The 17,957-nt window shown below is 43.5% G+C and overlaps 1 protein-coding gene across 1 annotated transcript; it reads right to left on the bottom strand.

The window, feature by feature from the left end:
• Positions 1-1,786: 1,786 nt before the first annotated feature.
• On the bottom strand, positions 1,787-17,926 carry RMDN1 (regulator of microtubule dynamics 1). Its single transcript, XM_082233991.1, has 10 exons — positions 17,759-17,926; positions 16,322-16,439; positions 14,458-14,545; positions 12,031-12,190; positions 9,969-10,058; positions 8,714-8,769; positions 6,692-6,779; positions 6,102-6,132; positions 4,557-4,690; positions 1,787-2,982 (listed from the first exon to the last, which is right to left on the bottom strand). The coding sequence occupies exons 1-10, from the start codon at positions 17,888-17,890 to the stop codon at positions 2,944-2,946; spliced, it is 936 nt and encodes a 311-aa protein (XP_082090117.1). The 5' UTR covers positions 17,891-17,926; the 3' UTR covers positions 1,787-2,943.
• Positions 17,927-17,957: the final 31 nt, after the last annotated feature.

The following is a 17,957-nucleotide window of genomic DNA, read 5'->3' on the forward strand; positions in this document are numbered from 1 at the left end:
TGCTTTGTTCCATTGTTCAACTGCTTGTACCTCCAAGAGGTTTCTCCTAATCTAGTCCGCAATAACTTAAATGATTATTAGCTCTACATTTGTGGTTAGGTAGTAGAGCACAAGCTTTTGCCATCTTCCATGTGAGATGGCTTCAGGTATTTCAAGAGTACTATTATGTGCTATACCACCCTCTCCAGGCTAAACACACATTCCCTTCAACTTCAAAGGACTTTTCCTCCATACTTTTTGTCCTTGCTGAAACCTGTTCCTATTTGTCTACAGCCTTCTTGAAATGAACACGCAAGACAAGGTCAGACTATTTTACTTCCTTGTTCAAATATATCCGGGAAGGGGAAACCGTGGCCTCTAGATGGCTTGATTCCAAATTTTGTCAGCCTCGGCGAGTATAGCCACAATTCAGGGAGATGATGTAGCTACTTACTTCAGGCACAGCACTACTTCGGAAGATTTAGGGGGTGGGGGGGGAATTGTGATCAGGCCAAGCTTCCTTGTTACACATACAGCACTGATTTCTATGGCAGCAATCCTTACCGTTTCCCTGCAGCAATTAAAATAGAGCTGGCTTGACGGGTTTACAGAAAGGGTGAGCAGTTTACAGTATCTCATGTGTCTTTTTGTAGATGAATGTTTCGATAATCTTAACACTGCAGGCAATGGAAGATCATATGGTGGTAGAAAGGAAATTTGGGTAAAGAAAATATACAAAGAGCTCTGGAGTCTGGGCAACCCTCAGCTATCCTCATGGTGGTTTACGACAGATGCACCGAAACCCAGAGTCCTTGGTCCTTCGGCTCAGTGTTCCCAACTTCTGAGTCAAAAGCATGGCCAGCAGCAGAGGGTGGCCCATGGCCTGACAAGGGACCACAGTGCCCTGGGATGGATAATGTGCTGGCACCAGCCCACCACCACTAACTGGTCACCCTCCTCCCCCCACAGACGTGAGCAGCAACACGACGAAGGGAGAGGTGATGGAGCAACAGGGTGGGGCAAGAGAAGGGAGACAAGCCCCTACTTGCAAGTCTTGTCAGCCAGCTGCCCGCTGCTGGCAATGACTTGCTTCGCCCTGTAAAGGGCCTTTCCTGCTTGTCAGTGAAGGAAGAAGTTGCAGAACTTCAGTCCTTACAGTTGTTTCCCACCAGACACATGGGTTTCTCCCAATTGTTTGGCAAGTGGAGTGGGGAGTTTAGTAATCAGCTGCTATTGCTAGAAACATTGGTCACATCCTCCTTTACCTGCTCCTCCCCTTTTGCTTGCAACTGTTGGGTTAGCCAGTTACAGGCTTTTCAAGGTCCAAAAGTTACAGTAAGGAGGGAGCTACATTACAGTTTCAATGGACCCCGTTTGAAGCCAGTACCTTGCTTTGGACAGCTGGAGTTTCATGCTTTCAAGTCTGCAAGAGGAATCTGTATATCCCAGGCAGATGTCAGCATTTAATTTGGATGTTTTAACTGTCAGCAGCCACCAGACAATTTTATAAATAGAAATCAGTTGTACAACAGGCTGGCTTGCTTTATTTCTGGTATTTCTACACCACCCCACTACCAGAGTTCTCTAGATGGCTAACTTGCCCATGGTGATTTCTGTCTTCAAGGGAGAGAAACAGACACCCCACAAAACTGAAAAGAGAAGGGACAATAAGGTGCCCCATACTGTGTTTAATGGCAAATGTTCCTTAAGTGTTTGCTGCATCTTTAGAGCCTGTTGAAAGGCTCTGAAAGAGGTAAGGCAAGAGGTCTTTATTATATAGGAAGCCACACCAGGAATACACAGATCACACTTTTAGAGAACCAGTTTATTTACTGCATTGATACAATGCCTTCCTGCCAAGGCACCCATGGTGTTTTACAATTTAATACTAAAATAACTAATAAAAAGTGAAGTTGGTGAAGGGGAAGGGAGAAATCCAACTGGAGCGGGATCTGATGTTAGTTATCTCTGCCTGCTTCCCTCATTCTCTTGATTAAGGGACCTCCTCTTCTGACAACAAGGAAGCAGTAGCTCATTCTGCCAAACACCAAAAGGTTCAACAAGTGTCCTGGAGTCTATAAAAATTAACTCCAAAGAGGGTATACTTAGTCCCCAAGGGTAAACAAATACCCTTAGAAATTGCCATGGGCATGTATTTCTCAACATACATCACTCCAGGAATTCCTAGTGTTGCACCCATGGGTGCAGTTTCACCCTTGAGGTCTTCCCCGGCACTCATGAAGCCTCTGTCCATCTTACACCCTCGGTGATGAGGGTGGTTTCCTTTCCCCCCCTTTGAGAAGTAGAAAGAGCAGGAGGAGGAAGGTAGAAGCATGCCATTCTTCTGCACTTCCTCCTTCAGTTCTGTGTGCTATTAAAGGCTCAGGTTAATTTTACTGGATCTGACACCCATATCCATTGGAAAACATGCTTCTTGTCTCTTTCCAGGGTAGTGAGGGATAGAAGTGATGGGGGGAGGGGGCGTCCATGGTACTCACTCAAAAGCCACAATATGTCCATGGGTCTTAAAAGATGGACAGGCCCAACATTATTCCTTCTATTAGGATTTTTTAAAGTTGGTGTTGGGGCTCTGAAAAAGATAATGATATTTAGGCTGTTCTTTTCCCAGGATACTAGCTAGTGAGAGTTCAGCTTCAGCAAGTGAAGAACGGATTTAGCAGCAAAAGATAAACAATGCCTGTAAGAAAATTTTATAACTGCTTTGGATTGGAACAGCATATTTTATACATATCCCCTCTCACAATATATATTTCACACAATAGTCAAGACATTATAGAATTTCCTCCAGTTAAAGATGGGGCAATTTCCATAGCACCAGGCCTGTTTTATGTGTTTGATTAGTAAATAATAATAATAATAATAATTTGTACCCCACCCATCTGACAGGGTTGCCCCAGCCCAGTAAGTATATCATAGCAACACAAAAAAATTTCAATGATCTTGTCACAGAGAATTTAGCAATTCCACAGCTTCTTTATGTACCTGAAATGAAAAAAGATGAAAAGTTCAATAGTGTCTTCCCACCAAGATGCAGCCATACCCACAATACTCTCTTGGTTAGGGATGGATTTCATCTGCCCTCTGGGAAGCAGCAAAGCAGGAAAAGGGAGTTGCGGGGCAAGTGTGTGGTTGAATCACCTTTCTCAGTAAGGACATCAAAAGAGGGGGAAATGTCTCAGCAGAGGTATGCTGAAAAGATTGCCAATGCATTTGCCAACTACACTCATGCAATTCATGGGGTGCTGTTGCATTTTGAAGCTGGAGGCTTTGAAGGGGCACTTTGTCATTCAGTTTTGCACCGGCATTATTGCATTCTGCTGAAACAGGGATCTTTCAGCCATCTTTTTTCACAAAGTCTCTGGAGAAAATGAAAGATAATATCTAAGAGGGGTTACTAAGAATTAAATATATGCCCCCCCTCTCTATGACAGATATTTTTTATATGTCCTTGATTGTGAAATCTGTCTGCCCAGCTTTCCACTGGTGTAATGCAGGCCTCAGCTCGAAAAAGGGACTTCCATCCCTTCCTTTAGAGCCTAACGTTTTACATTAGTTGGAATTCTGCAGTTCTTGGCTCTGACTTTTATTTTTATAATTGAGCAAATGAATGCCAAAAACATCTTGCTGAAGCCCTACAAGTGAAGACCTGCATTTTGTGTGTATGTGGAAATTGAGTGCAAAAATACTAACAGCTACATTAGTGATTAGTGAGAGCTCCAGATGACACATTTGCCTTCACTTAGCCTGTGAATCTGTCCCCTTTGCAACGCTTTGTTCTTTTCTTTTTTGGGGAGCTACCCATTTTGGCTTAATAAGCTTATGCAAAATACATTAGATCTGCCCACTTTCCTCCAATCACTATTACTCATCAAGGGCACTGGATTGAAGAGCCAGAGTAGTTGAGCAACCGTTTGTCATCTTTATTTCTATGAACAAAAGATCCTGCCTTAATTTGTAAGGGAACCACTGAGGTAAAGTAGACTGCACTGGCTGAGGAAGACCTGGGTTTAAATCTCCACTTCTCTATGAAACAAAGCAACCTAGGTCAGCAAACATTTTAGTGTAACCTCACAGAATTGGAAGAAATGGAAGAAATCTTAATCTGTTCTCTCCTGAGCTCCAGAGAGGAATGACTATATACCACTGTGATAAGAATCATAACTAGACTGTGAGATTTATGGCTTTCTAATCAATTCAAGCTCCCTCCCATGAAAAAAGAAATTTCATCCTCATAGTTTTAAATTCAGCTTCTTGGCAGGAACACTTGGAAATTTGCTTAAAACTATATGAACATTAGGTCAGTTTAAAAACACTGCTAATACTCCCCATATATACTCTGATGGATTGTTAGCACACTAAAAGGCAAACAATTTGATGACATGTTTATATAGCTTTTTCATTTTGAACACTTATTTCCAAGCACATTCTGAATATACTGCCCTTTGGGGATATATAATAGGAGGAGGTTCAGAGTATGCTGTAACTCACTCTGCAAAAATAGTTGAAAAATACAAGGAGTTTCTTTAGCCAATAGTGACAATGGCCACAATGCTTACCTGCTTATCCTCCTCTGTGTGTGACAGCCGTTCTTTTGCCTTTGATAACCAGAAAAGGGCCATTTTTCTGTTGTTCAACTTCATGTATGTCTTTCCCAAGAAGAGTAAGTTCTTACTATAGAAATTTGGCTCAACTGCACAAAAGTGACAACAGAAAGATTTTTACTATATAATATTGTAGTCAATAACATATTTGAGAACTCCGCAGTGATTTCTGCGTATGCACTTCAGGCAACACTAACATGACCAGTAAGGGTTTTGCTTTGCTGCCTATTGCATATAAGCTGCACCAGTTATCCAAAATGTACTAAGAAATTTTGCAGATGGTTGGACCAGATGATCCCCTGGGTCAACTTACAGTTCTAAAATTCTATGATTTCTATTATTCTGGGAAAGAAAACACTTTCTTCCTGCTTTACGCCAGAAATAGTCAATTTCTACTTTCTCTCAAAACCAAAAGTAAGAATTACTGACTTGTATTCAATCCAGTACTAAGCAACAGCCCTGTGGGCACAAGGATTTACACCTGATCAATGGAACTTCCCCCAAATCTGTTCTGGAGGGTTGGGGAACACCCAGAACAGATTTAGGGTGTATCAAAGTTGAGAAAGGATCAGGGCCTCCTATCTGTCCATCACCTGACATCATAGTGACCTCAGGCAATGTTTCCCAAAGTGGACTTTCAAGCAGCCCTCTGTAAACATCCATTCATGTGGCTTTCGGACACCCCTCCCAGATTTCCATACTCCCACTTACCCCAATGTGGTGGGGGAGGGGAGTCATTTGGAAGACTTGAGTAAGGTATGATCCCACCACCCAACAGCTGATGGGCAAATGGAAGTGTGCCTCACTCAATCAAAGAAACAACCAGGAGTTTGAAGCTCCCAGTGGTTCTTTTGACATCAGGTGTTCGGCAGCTTGGAGTGGCTTTCTGAAACTGGCCTCTTAAGGCCAAACAGGCAGGTCTGGAGGGTCCACAGATCCCTACCTCCTTCCATAAGGAATTAAAGATTGCTGTCAGAAAGTTATGTTTGTGTTTCCTCCCTGTACAAGAGGTGTATCTACTTACAGAAAAAGATATATGGGACTTTACAGAGATGTTTTAATACAGAGTTAAAGGCGAGGCCATAATATTTTTAGCAGGCTTTTACAAATGAGTCTTGGATATGGGGCTGATCCAAGTAATTCGTGTAGGATGTTTGCATGTTTATTGCTGTGAAATATTACATGTTATCTCGTTTCCTGCACCATTTGGAAATGGCTAGGAAAACCCACCCCAAGTTTTCCATTTGAGAACTAATGGGATCCTATGATGTGGGAAAAGTGAAGAGAACACATATAACCTAGATCCTTGTTTCAGCTTCTAGAGAAGGCAAAATGAAGACCTCTATCCAGGTTTAATGTCTCAAATATTTCTGAGGTTAGTTATGAATAGTAGAGCCTTTTACACTTCTTCCTGACAAGGTTCTACTTGTGCTTTGGTTTTCAATTTTAACAGTCCATGCACAAAGGATATCACATACTCTACAGTGCTACGTAACTTACCATCTTCAGCCTTCTGGAAGTAACGTAAAGCCTGCAAAATATTGGTATTAAAGTTAGAGTATGGCTTAAAAATAACCAGAAATAATCAAAATCCCTCTAGCAGTGGGCTAAAATATTCCAGGGAATAGCCCCCTGTGCAAAGTAATTGCTATGTTTACGAATCCATTCTGTGAAATGGGTGTGCGCTTCAAGTGTCCCCCCATTATACATTTTTAGAAGAACATATTTATTTACGAAGTATAGTTTTAACCAGATGTGGGGAACCTGTGGCCTCCGCGTGATGCTGGACTCTGGCTCTGACTGGCCCCAGCCAGCAAAGCCAATTGTCAGGGGTGACGAGAACTGTAGTTCAACAACACATGAAGAACAGCAGACACATTCCCAATTTGTTTTGTTAAACAGCTGTCATGAATATAGTTACATTTATTTTTCAAAATCTCTGGTTCTGTCAGATCATTATGCTCATGTTTATCGCACGACAACCTTATAGTTTAAGATGAGTGCAACCTTCCACACCCTTTTCATTCTATGCTTTAATTATAATACAGTAACCAAGAAAAATCCATGCATAGCCTGTTGGGGTACCATACCTCTTCATAGGTGGAGCTGGGTGGCGTTGAGAATAAAGCTGCAGCTATTTTGCTCTGATACCATGGCATGTCAGCAAACGTATAACACCTACAAGAAATGCAAAAGGACGTTGTATGTATACTTTACACCTTGACATTTTGTATGCATGTCTGGAGAATGTTTTCATTCACTTTTAAGTCAACGGAACTATACAACCAACAGAGAACATCACAACACATTGGTTGACTCAACCTCCTACAAGAATAAAAGTTATAAATGATCTCAAATGTCTGTATTGGTTCACTTCAGTAAAACATTCCATAAAGACTCTCCTCCTGGAAGAGAGGGGAGTGGTTGTGGGCGGGAGCGTTAGCCCCCTGCCTACCACTCACTTGGCTGGCGCCCACGCCTAAATGCTGTGGCGCCAGCCCCTCCTCGGCCTCACTCTTTGGTTAGGCATTGGAATACAGTGGTGCCTCGCAAGACGAAATTAATTCGTTGCGCAAGTTTTTTCTTCTTGCGAGTTTTTCGTCTTGCGAAGCACAGTTTCCCATAGGAATGCATTGAAAATCTATCAATGCGTTCCTATGGAGACCGTCCGGGGACAGAGGGGAAGCGCCGCTCTGTCCCCTCTTTTGAAGCAAGGGGCTGCAGGGAGAAGATAGCTTCTCCCCACCGCCCCTTGCTTCAAAAGGTCCGGGGACAGCGGGAAGCGCTTCCTGCTGTCCCCGGACCTGGGGCTGTGGGGAGAAGATCACTTCTCCCCGCCGCCCCTTGCTTCAAAAGAGGAAGACCCGCTGTCCCCGGAGCTTGCGGGGCAAGCTTTGTTTTGCGAAGCAAGCCCATAGGGAAATTCGTCTTGCGAGGCAACTCGAAAACGAAAAAACCTTTCGTTTTGCGAGTTTTTCGTCTCGCGAGGCGTTCGTCTTGCGGGGCACCACTGTAATGTGTTGTGGTGTGGCCGTCGCCTATGCCTTCAATTTTTGGGTATTCCGTTAAAGGAATCTGGCAGTCGTGTATTCTGTCCGATGTTGAGGCTCTTCAGGTCTCTCCCATTTCTGGGTTTCTGGAGGCACACATATGTGCAGTTGCAAGTGATCTGAATGCACCTAAGGGGGGGGGGTGCCTGTAATTCTCGGTCAGACTGCTTCAAAATGTTTCTGGACACCCATGCCTTCTCAGCAAGCATCAGAAGAAAAAAGAAGAAAGGCAAAAGCTCCCAATCTTGCCCCCCTTTCAAGGATTTGATCAAAATGGCCACATGGCCATATTAATGTCTTTCAGGGCAGCAATAGGCAGGGTTTGCTGAGGGCCTAACAGGGAAGTGTACGCTAATGAGTTTTCAATTTCTTATGCTAATGAACAGAAATATTGAGCCACTTATAACCATTAAGCAGAGCAGGAAGGAGGTAATTCTCCTAAGAGGATGACCAGGAACTTGGGAAATCGCCAAAAGCAATTTAGGTCTCTCAACAGGATTAGACAGCATGTGGCAAATAAAAATGTGAGTAGGGAAAGAGTTTTGTATGCAGTCTGATCAAAAAAATCAAAGCAATCCATATAAGAAGCAGAACACAGCACGTTTCCTGAGATTCCAAAATGGGCATGTTGCTCTTTTGAAAGTGGAAACTGAGGTGTGTTTGAGATGCTGCCCAAAACATCTTGGAAAATGTTTTGGTTGCTGTTAATTTCCCATAGTATTTATCTGTGTATTATTTTGAATACATTATTAAGCTTTCTATTTTCATTCTAAACTATCTAGCTACAGAATTCCACAGGGGCCCAAATAGTAATGATGGGTGGAAATAGACTTCTGTTTCCATCTAGAATACTAATAATGCTTTGCAATGCCTTATTGCAAACTTGTCTATATCGGCACGGTTGCCAATACAAACTTGGTTCAGTGTAAGAGGGCGTTTTATATAATGCTGTTTATAAGCCAGTGCCAAGAGAGTCAGGTGAAATTTGCAAAGTTTCTGTCCAAACATTTTGTATTTTATTAACAGCGGTGGCACAAGTATGATTTTGCTTAAAAATCTTACCAAATGCCCATAAGATGAAGTGATGTAGCATCCTTTGGATTCAGTTCTATCGCTTTCTGTCAAGGAAAGGCAACAAATGAAAGCTTATCAGGTATTTTTTTAACACTAACCCCATAGCCTCTATTGCTTCCACAATCACCCTTCCAACCTGCAGCAATGCCTAGATGATATTCCTGAACCTTTTGCCTGTCTGAAGAAAACACTGCATTCTGGTGAAAGGAAATATCTTATTTGTTCAATAATATTTAGCCTATTACACCTTTGTGGTAGATCAATTATTAAATACATATATTATTAAGACTGCTTTGAGTTAGGCCTATTATTATTCCTCCACCAAACACTGCTCTTTAAAGGGGCACTATTCACATTTAGTGGGGACGCAGGTGGCACTGTGGGTAAAAGCCTCAGCGCCTAGGGCTTGCCGATCGAAAGGTCGGCGGTTCGAATCCCTGCGGCGGGGTGCGCTCCCGTCGTTCGGTCCCAGCGCCTGCCAACCTAGCAGTTCGAAAGCACCCCCGGGTGCAAGTAGATAAATAGGGACCGCTTACAAGCGGGAAGGTAAACGGCGTTTCCGTGTGCGGCTCTGGTTCGCCAGAGCAGCGATGTCACGCTGGCCACGTGACCCGGAAGTGTCTTCGGACAGCGCTGGCCCCCGGCCTCTTGAGTGAGATGGGCGCACAACCCTAGAGTCTGGCAAGACTGGCCCGTACGGGCAGGGGTACCTTTACCTTTACCTTTATTCACATTTAAAGCTTAAATTTAAGTCCATTTGCTGTAGTAATCCTGAGGAATATATGGCCTCAAACACATTCACATCCTTTTCAAAAAAGCATTCTAGATGCTCAGTCTCTTTCTCACACATTTATTCAAGCTTTAAAGGTCTTTGTTTAAACATGAAAGTTTAAAATGGCATGTATGCCTGGTCCTTAAATTCACTTTTGTAAAATGTGTCGAACTAGGTCCCTGTGTTAGAGCAAATAACAATCTCTCCTTTGTGCTGTGTTTAATTCTGGAAACATTTCTGATAAATAGTTGGAAGCTAGTGCTACTATGTATGTATGTATGTATGTATGTATGTATGTATCTATCTATCTTTCTATCTATCTATCTATCTATCTATCTATCTATCTATCTATCTATCATCTATCTATCTATCTGTCTATCTATCTGTCTAGCTATCTGTCTAGCTATCTGTCTATCTATATGCCAAACACTGAGCAAACAGACACAAGACAGGAAACTTAATTTTATATACCTGGAAGTGTTCTTTGATAACAAAAGCATTGGTGATTTTTTTCTTTATTCCTTCATAATCTCCCACATCACTGAGGCAGATTGCATACCACTAAATATAAAGAAGAAGTACATAATTGAACTTAGGAGTACTGAGATTTTAGTGATTTTAAAATATGCAATTGCTATTATTCTGCAAGTTAGGAAATACAAATTCTCTATCAGTTTTTTAAATAATATATGAAAAGATTTAGTTCAATAATTCTGCTATGATTTAAATCACCAGTCAGTTATTTTCAAGAGGATGAGTTTTCCCACAGTTACTGCTGTTGGGTTTCTAGAAATTTAATCTTAACAAAGTTCAAATTAACTGAAATAGGCCCATTTCCATCACTTATAATTTTATTTATTTTGAAAAATCTACAGAAATTTTAGCCATTCCCCTTTCTATTACTATATGGCTGGGAGCAAATGCTTATTATATTGTTCTGTCTAGTTTACTATCAAGGAACAATTAGGAGGGATCTCATCTGGGGAGGACTGGGACCTTGGAGAAAACCTCAATATACCTGAAGAGCCATTAAGCAGCCAATTCACCCTACCACATAACTCTAGATCCAGACTTACCGTATTTTTCGGACTATTGGACGCACTGGTCCATAGGACGCACCTAGATTTGGGGGGGAAAATAAAGGCAAAAAAAAATTTATCCCCCCCCCCGCCAGGCGCGGGGCTGGGGCGGGGAAGCCCGAGCTTCCCCCTCCCCCAGAACGGGACCCAGAGCCATGCCGAAGCTGCGCGCAGCTTTGGCATCGCTCTGGGAACTTGCGGGGCTGGGGGAGGAGGAAGCCTTCCGCCAGCTTCCAAACCATGTCGGGAGACAGCGGGATGGCGCGCTGTGCCTCTCCCGCTGTCCCCCGAGTTTGCAGGGCTGGGCCAGCCTTCTAACCAAGTCGGGGGACAGCGGGAATGGCGCGCTGCCCCCTGCCACTGTCCCCCGAGTTTGCGGGGCTGGCGAAGGGGAGGAGCAGGCTTCTCCCCCCGCCAACCTTCTAGACCTATCGGGGGACAGCGGGAAGGGCGCGCTGCGCCTCTCCCGCTGTCCCCCGAGCTTGTGGGGCTGGCGGTGGGGCTCTCCTGAAGCCTGGAGGTTGTGGGGCTGGGGGGGGGGGAGAAGCAGGCTTGCTTCTCCCTCCCCCAGCCTCCAGATCAGGTCGGGGAATAGCGGGATGGTGGAGCGCCGCCATCCCGCTATTCCCCGACCTGATCTGGAGGTTGTGGGGATGGTGGGGGGGGGGAGAAGCAGGCTTGCTTCTCCCACCCCCAGCCTCCAGATCAGGTCGGGGAATAGCGGGGTGGCGGCTCTGCGCCTCCCCGCTGTCCCCAGCTTTTGGGTGCAGGCTGCTGCCCGCAAGCCTTGCGAGCCCGCGGGACATCCCGCCGGGCTTGCAAGACTTGGGATAGCTTCCTGAAGCCTGGAGAGCGAGAGGGGTCGGTGCGCATGGACCCCTCTCGCTCTCCAGGCTTCAGCAAAAGCCTGCATTCGCACCATAGGACGCACACACATTTCCCCTTCATTTTTGGTGGGGAAAAAGTGCGTCCTATAGTGCGAAAAATACGGTACACACACACACACACACACACAGAGAGAGAGAGAGAGAGAGACCCTATGGGAGATACTGAACTGGCAAAGGAGCACTCGTCTGGCTGAAAACAAACTTAAGAACCAGAGGTCCATTCAGAAAGAGGGGACTACTAAAGAGGAAGAGCCACCAGATGTATCCTGTAGCCCAGATGATGACCAGGAACAACCAAATTGGCTGTTTTAGCAAAAACAACAAGAAAAAACACACAACCCTCTCAGTCTCTGCCTGGCCTTTGTGAGAAAAACAACTGCCTCTCCAGAGCTGCCCTATTTCCAGTTCTTATCTATGTTTTCTTGGAGTCTATTTGTCTACAGTAATAGCTATTGCATTTGATCCTGAGTGGATCCACCTCCGGTCAGGGGTTGCCTTTGCAGGATCTACACTGCCACACCCTCGCTTTAGTCTTGGAGCCCAGTAAATGGAGTGAGCCACACTTACCTTGTGCACACTGAAACATGATTTCTCTTTCTCGAGTGCTTGTGTGGCATAATCAAGAGCCTCGTAGATCAGCTGTTTCTTTTTTTCTGCCGAAGTTTGGCTAAGCTGAGCCACGTCCCGTGATGCTCGCGCCAGGCGCCACAACAGTTGTGCATTCTCACTAGTTAAAAGGAAACACAACAGGATGCACTGATCATTACCAGGCCAGAGTTAATAACCAACGAAGAAACATAACTATGGTTAGATCAGGGATGCTGTGGGCTCATAACCTATTTCCCCTCATGTGCGAATTCCCCAGTCCTGAACCACCACTTTTACTTTCAGAGCTAATTAATAATTTTCTCCACCAATTAGGACACTAAGCACATTTAGTTCCATATGCAACCACAGTTAGACTCAGTTTGTATACTGCCATTTGAGTGACTCATGGTTAGCAAAAGCAGCAATATGTAGATAGTCTGCATGCATGGCACACTAACCCTAATGTTGGCTTAGAAAGGCTGAAAATCTACAAGTTCCCAGAAAGGAGCACTCAGCTGCTTTGCTCTTCCCTGGGTCCTTTTTGCCATGCTGCTGTAGTTTAGCTCTCACTAGGAGCATGCTGAGTCAAAAACAAACCTGGACTGCAGCTCATGGTTAGTGAGGAAAGGGCTGAAATGTGAGCCCCAGTTTGGATGACTTGCAAGGCCAAATCCTGGCTTAGCAAAAAGGATCAAGGACAAACAAAGTGGCTGCTAGCTTCTCTCCAGGAGCCCACATGTGTGCATGGTCTTGTTAAGAGAAGATTTGGTTTAGTGTGTCATGTGTACCAGGCCACTGATGTACTGCTGTACATCAATCAAACTGCTCATATAGTTTTGGACCATGAATAGCAGGAGAAGACAACCTATACGGGCAGTATTCTACTAATATGTCCCATCAGCATAAACATGTTTGCCTGCGCAATGTGGAGGGAAGGAGAGGGGAAGAATGTTCTGTTGCACTAGCAGAAATTCTTGCGCTGATGGAACAATTACCTTACCACTACATTGGACTCCACTCTATGATCCAAAATAAGGTTTTGATAACACTGCTTGAAGTACAGTCTTTCAATTAAAACTAAAAGCTATTAAAACAAGCAGCTTCATAATAGCAAATTTCTCCCTGAAAAGAACTGCAATAATTTCTCAAATGCTTTCATATCTCTCCTTTTTTCTCACAGCACTTTAGAGTTTTGGTGGGGAATTTTTACCTTATTGTTACGAGGTTGCGCTCGGTGGGTTTTTCCTTTCTCATGAAACATTTCTCAATTGATCTTCAACCTCTACAACTGCCTACACTTCCTGATATGAAAAAGCCCTGAGCTAAAATCAAAGCATGGGAAATTAGGGAGGCTGGCTACCAAGCACATAAAACACTGTGAATTGCTGATTTTGTCTTTAAGTGAAGTTCTACCTTAAATAAATAAAAAATAAACACCCCATACAGATTCTTTTAACAGTAAAACAAGTCTTCAAAGTAAGCACAAAAAGCAACAATAAGCACCCCCTCTATGTTTACAGGAAAGTTCAAATGAAGATGTGTGGTTTTTCCCCCCCAGGAAATGTGGACACCCAGGAAGACTGCAGAGAGCAGACAACTGAAAGATGATTTGAGAAATGAAATGGCCACCTTGAAAGTAAGATAAATACAACAAAAACCTTGCATCCCACATTATTTTTTTCCTAAAATCTCTTTTCACAATTTTAATGCAATATATTCTCTCATTAATTGATAAAAGAATGGCTGATACAGCACTACTTTTCTCAGCCCAGTCCTAAATACCACCTGCCACGGGGATGTTCTTGCCCTCTATTACAGAGTTGTTGGAAGAATAACTAAGAAGTCGTGCAGCATTTCAAATACTTTTGACATGCTGACTGTTAAGTCATATCACAATAGCACTAGCTTGGTATTCTTGTCTTCATATAGGAGATGAGACTGCATGTGTTGGGGACTGGAGATTTCATGTGACAGAGGGGAAGTGGGAGAATTGAATTTCCTCCCGCCAGATGCAGTGATGGTCATCAATTTGGATGGCTTAATGAGATTATTAAGACAAGTTCACAGAAGACAAGGCTATCAATGGCTACTAGCCATGATTGCTGTGTTCTACCTTCACTGTCAGAGGCAATATGCCTCTGAATACCAGTTGTTAGGAATTACAAATGGAGAAAGTGCTGCTTGTAGACATCCATACACATCTGACTGGCTATTGTGAGAACAGGATGTTGGATTAGATTCTTAAACAAAATGATACCCATGGCTCCCCTAAATTTGACCAGTCAAGTATATCCTTTAAGAATTATCTCCCCCATCCCATTATGTTCTGCCCCACAGAAATCACTGTCCTCATAAAAAGTGGCAGGTGCGACCAGAGTACAGAGGGAGTCTGCTACAATCACTTACCTGTTTTTGTATTGTTCCAGCAACTGATAGAGCTTTTCGGTTTCCCCACTCCCATATAGGTAGTCTGCTTGATCTAGGACTTCATTAACTTAAGGTTGGTTAAAACAGAAAAAAGTGTGACTATGCTATTCCATCTTACATGCCACACTAACTATGTTATGCAAATAATATTGGTTTCTTTCCAGTAACAAACTGACAGGAACAAGATTTGCATATCAACAGGGAGTTGCCTGTTTTATTTACTTGGGTTTTTTTTGGAAGGGAGAGGGCATTTTGTCTATCTCTTTTTTGAATGGGTGTTCTTTTGGAATGCTACCAAGTGTTTTGTATTGCTTGTTTTGTATTTGTGTGGGTTCTCTCTCTCTCTCTCTCTGTGTGTGTGTGTGTGTCTCTGTGTGCAAAGCGTGCCTACTTCTGTTACTAGTGTTTTGTTTGTTTTGGGTGTGTCTGTGGGTGTTTTGTCTGTTTGAGGCTTATTTCTGAGCAACACCAGTTTTTCTTCTTCGAAATTGTCATTTTTAGGGTGCTCACAATAGTACAGGACTTCTGCATACTGCTAATCATTATTTACTGGCACAAAAGCCAGGGGAGTTGGAGAGAACAAAAGCAACTGAGATATTGTTATTATTTAGTCCATTTGTTTGTCACTTTTTATGAAGAAAAATACAATAAATACACTTTGAGTGAACAAAGTGTACCAGAAAGGAAGTATGACAGATGTCTAAATATGAAGGTGTTTAATGAAATAAACTGTATTCATAAATGTACAATAATATGGAGCAAACTGTTTGTAAAGACAAATACAATATACACTGAGTTAGATCCAGAGAATAACATGAAGAAGAGGGTGGGTAAAAGTTGGCTTTCCTACCCCTTCCTTGCTCATGGAAAGTGCCCCTGCCCTTCCCCCTCAATGCCCCCCAACATAGCCCAACCCATTGAGAAGAGGTCCCTAAGCTTTTTCAGGGGCTGCCAGGAGGAGGAGGGGTGTGAAAGTCAATTGCTGCCAGCAGCCTTCTGCAGGTCTCTCTCTGGATCATATTCATAGGCTTTTCACTTTTAAAAAATAAAGCATTGCAAGTTATATCACTATTATTACAGAACATCCTGTTATCTAAATATACAAAAAAGCAAGGACTACAGCAATGGAGATAATTCTGCTAAACAAGAGTTTCTGGCTGAGCTTACAGAGCATCATCCTGCTAACTAAGGCTCCTTTTGCTGACTTCATTTAAGTCTGTTATTACCCGACTTCTTTGGACTGTTAAGTTTCTGAGAGCTTTCAAAGGGTCAAAAAGCACACTGCAACCATAGTGGCATAAATATCTGATAGCTTAATTTCCATTTTGCTAAAGCAACTGATCATAGTCTTCATTATATTTCACTTACATCTTTGGAAAAAACAAATACAAGACAGGAGTTTAGAAAAAGGATCCTCTGGCAACTAGTTTTACAACTGCCCAGCACAATGCACAAGCAATGCTAAGCCAAACTATGGCTAAAAATGAGCATGCAAGCATGTGTATACCCACAGTAAAAATTGGTACTTCATTCCACTGCAAGCCAGGCTGCTGCTGCACTACCCAGAGCTAACCCATGGTCTGGTATAGCATCATGTTCGAAGCCATGTGATTTGTCTTGTTCCATGAGCTGTAGGCATGTTTTTTTCTTGGCTTACCACTTGCGGTTTGGTGGGGGAGGGGACACAAGTCAGAAGCTCATGCTCAGACATAACATTAAGCCAAACAGGTCTTAGCTCTGGGTAGCATAGCAAACGCAGGGCTAGGGAAGGAACACCTTCATATTTAGCAATGATTTGCTTTAGTGTTTTGTAAAAAGCAGGCCTCTGAATTCCTCAGCTTACCTTTGACATCAGCATGAACCACACTAGAGTGAGAGATTAGTATGTACACTTCATAACCCAAGTAGGACAGCGCTGAGAATGCAACTCCTCTTCTAAAAAATCTGGACTGTTCCAGCACCTAACAAGAGAGAGACAAAGGCTACAATCCTAACCATATTTAGTTGCAACTTGAAAAGAAACATTGCATCTACTTAAATTAGACTGGGCTGTATGCATACAAACGAAGTTCTGCAAGTTCGGAAGGGACTCTCATTTTACAAAGCTTTCAATTATGCTTATTACCCAGTACAGTACTAAAAGATGGCTGTGAAGCTACTTCTATGAGTCCAAGGATATATGTGCAGTGCAATCTTAGGCATGCTTACTCGGAAGTAAGTACCACTGTGGCTCATTCCCAGGGACGCGTGAACAGAATTTCATGTTTAGGCTTTGTCTTGATGTAACAAAAAACTATGTTTCTTTGTACATCTGAATCCAACCAGGCATTAATCATAACCAGAAACATGATTTGAAGTTGGGTTTTGTATCTTGGATTGTGCTACTACTTTGTGTCCTTGTTTATTCCTAGCTTGTTGCATCCCCACCATCACAGCCTTCTTAGTTATAGAGACATGAGGGATGATGCCCCCAAAATTAAACCACTTGGGTGTCTAAGAGACTTTTGTTGGCCCTTTCTCAGACCTCTCCCAATTTTCTGTCTACCTAGGAACAGGCTCCTTTTCCTGCCCACCTGTTGGCTAACAAGCCCTCCCTCTCTAGTTCAGCCAACTACCTCCACAACAGTATTGCAAGGAGGGGAAATTAAAAGCAGCATGGATAAATAATATATAAATATCAAATATCAAAATATAAATGAGTATGTTGAAAGCAAACCTGTGATCTTAGCAGCTACGTGCAATATGTTTAACAGATTTAACTGGGCCATGCTGCGACCTGCCTGTTTCCTTTTCATATTCAAAAGAACTGTTTTAATGTGAACACATGTTCTTCAGCTTCTTCACCATTAAAGTGAACATTACGAACTCCATACGTCTCTAGTGCTCTTATTCAGAAGAAACCAAACTCAGTTTGCGCTGCCGCTGGAATCGGAGAATTGCAGAGTTGGAAGGGACCCGGAGGGTCAAACTAATTCAACCCCGCGCAATGCAGGGATCTCAACTAAAGCATCCAGAGACTTCCCTAGCCGAGGAGCGCTCAAATGTACTTGTCACAGCCCGCCCTCAAAGATATAGTGGGGAAAGTAGAAAGGGATAAAATAAGGCGAAGGGAAAGGGGGGTATTGGAGAGTAAACCTTTACTCTAAAGCCGAAATTTCTACCGACAAGTTTGTTTTTTTTGCAAGGCCGCCGTCCCAGAACACACTTTAAAGAAGACATTGGGGGGAGGGGAGCAGGGGGAGAAAGCTAAGGGTGAGCGCACGTCGGAGCGCAACCGCACCTCACTTCCCCCTCCTCTTCGCCCCGAAGCGACTTGGCGCCGCCAGCCGAGTCTCGCCTTCGGAGCCCCCCAGAGGAGCTGCGTCCTCACCGCGCAGCCTCCTCGGCGCAAAAGCCGCGCCGCAGACGCCATAGCGGAAGCCTCTTCCCCTACTCCCCCCTCCCCCCACCAGGCTTCCACCCACGCCGGAAACGCTCTC

The sequence above is a fragment of the Podarcis vaucheri genome (genome assembly GCF_965113315.1).
Source record: "Podarcis vaucheri genome assembly, chromosome: 8".
Taxonomy (NCBI): domain Eukaryota; kingdom Metazoa; phylum Chordata; class Lepidosauria; order Squamata; family Lacertidae; genus Podarcis; species Podarcis vaucheri.

Excerpts from the sequence above, each read along its gene's own strand:
- RMDN1 (XM_082233991.1), bottom strand. The coding sequence starts at position 17,890 with ATGGCGTCTGCGGCGCGGCTTTTGCGCCGAGGAGGCTGCGCGGTGAGG. Across the intron at positions 16,440-17,758 it reads GAAGAGGAGGGGGAAGTGAG|GTGCTGGAACAGTCCAGATT; the intron begins GTGCGGTTGCGC and ends CTCTCTTGTTAG. Across the intron at positions 14,546-16,321 it reads GGTTCATGCTGATGTCAAAG|TTAATGAAGTCCTAGATCAA; the intron begins GTAAGCTGAGGA and ends ACCAACCTTAAG.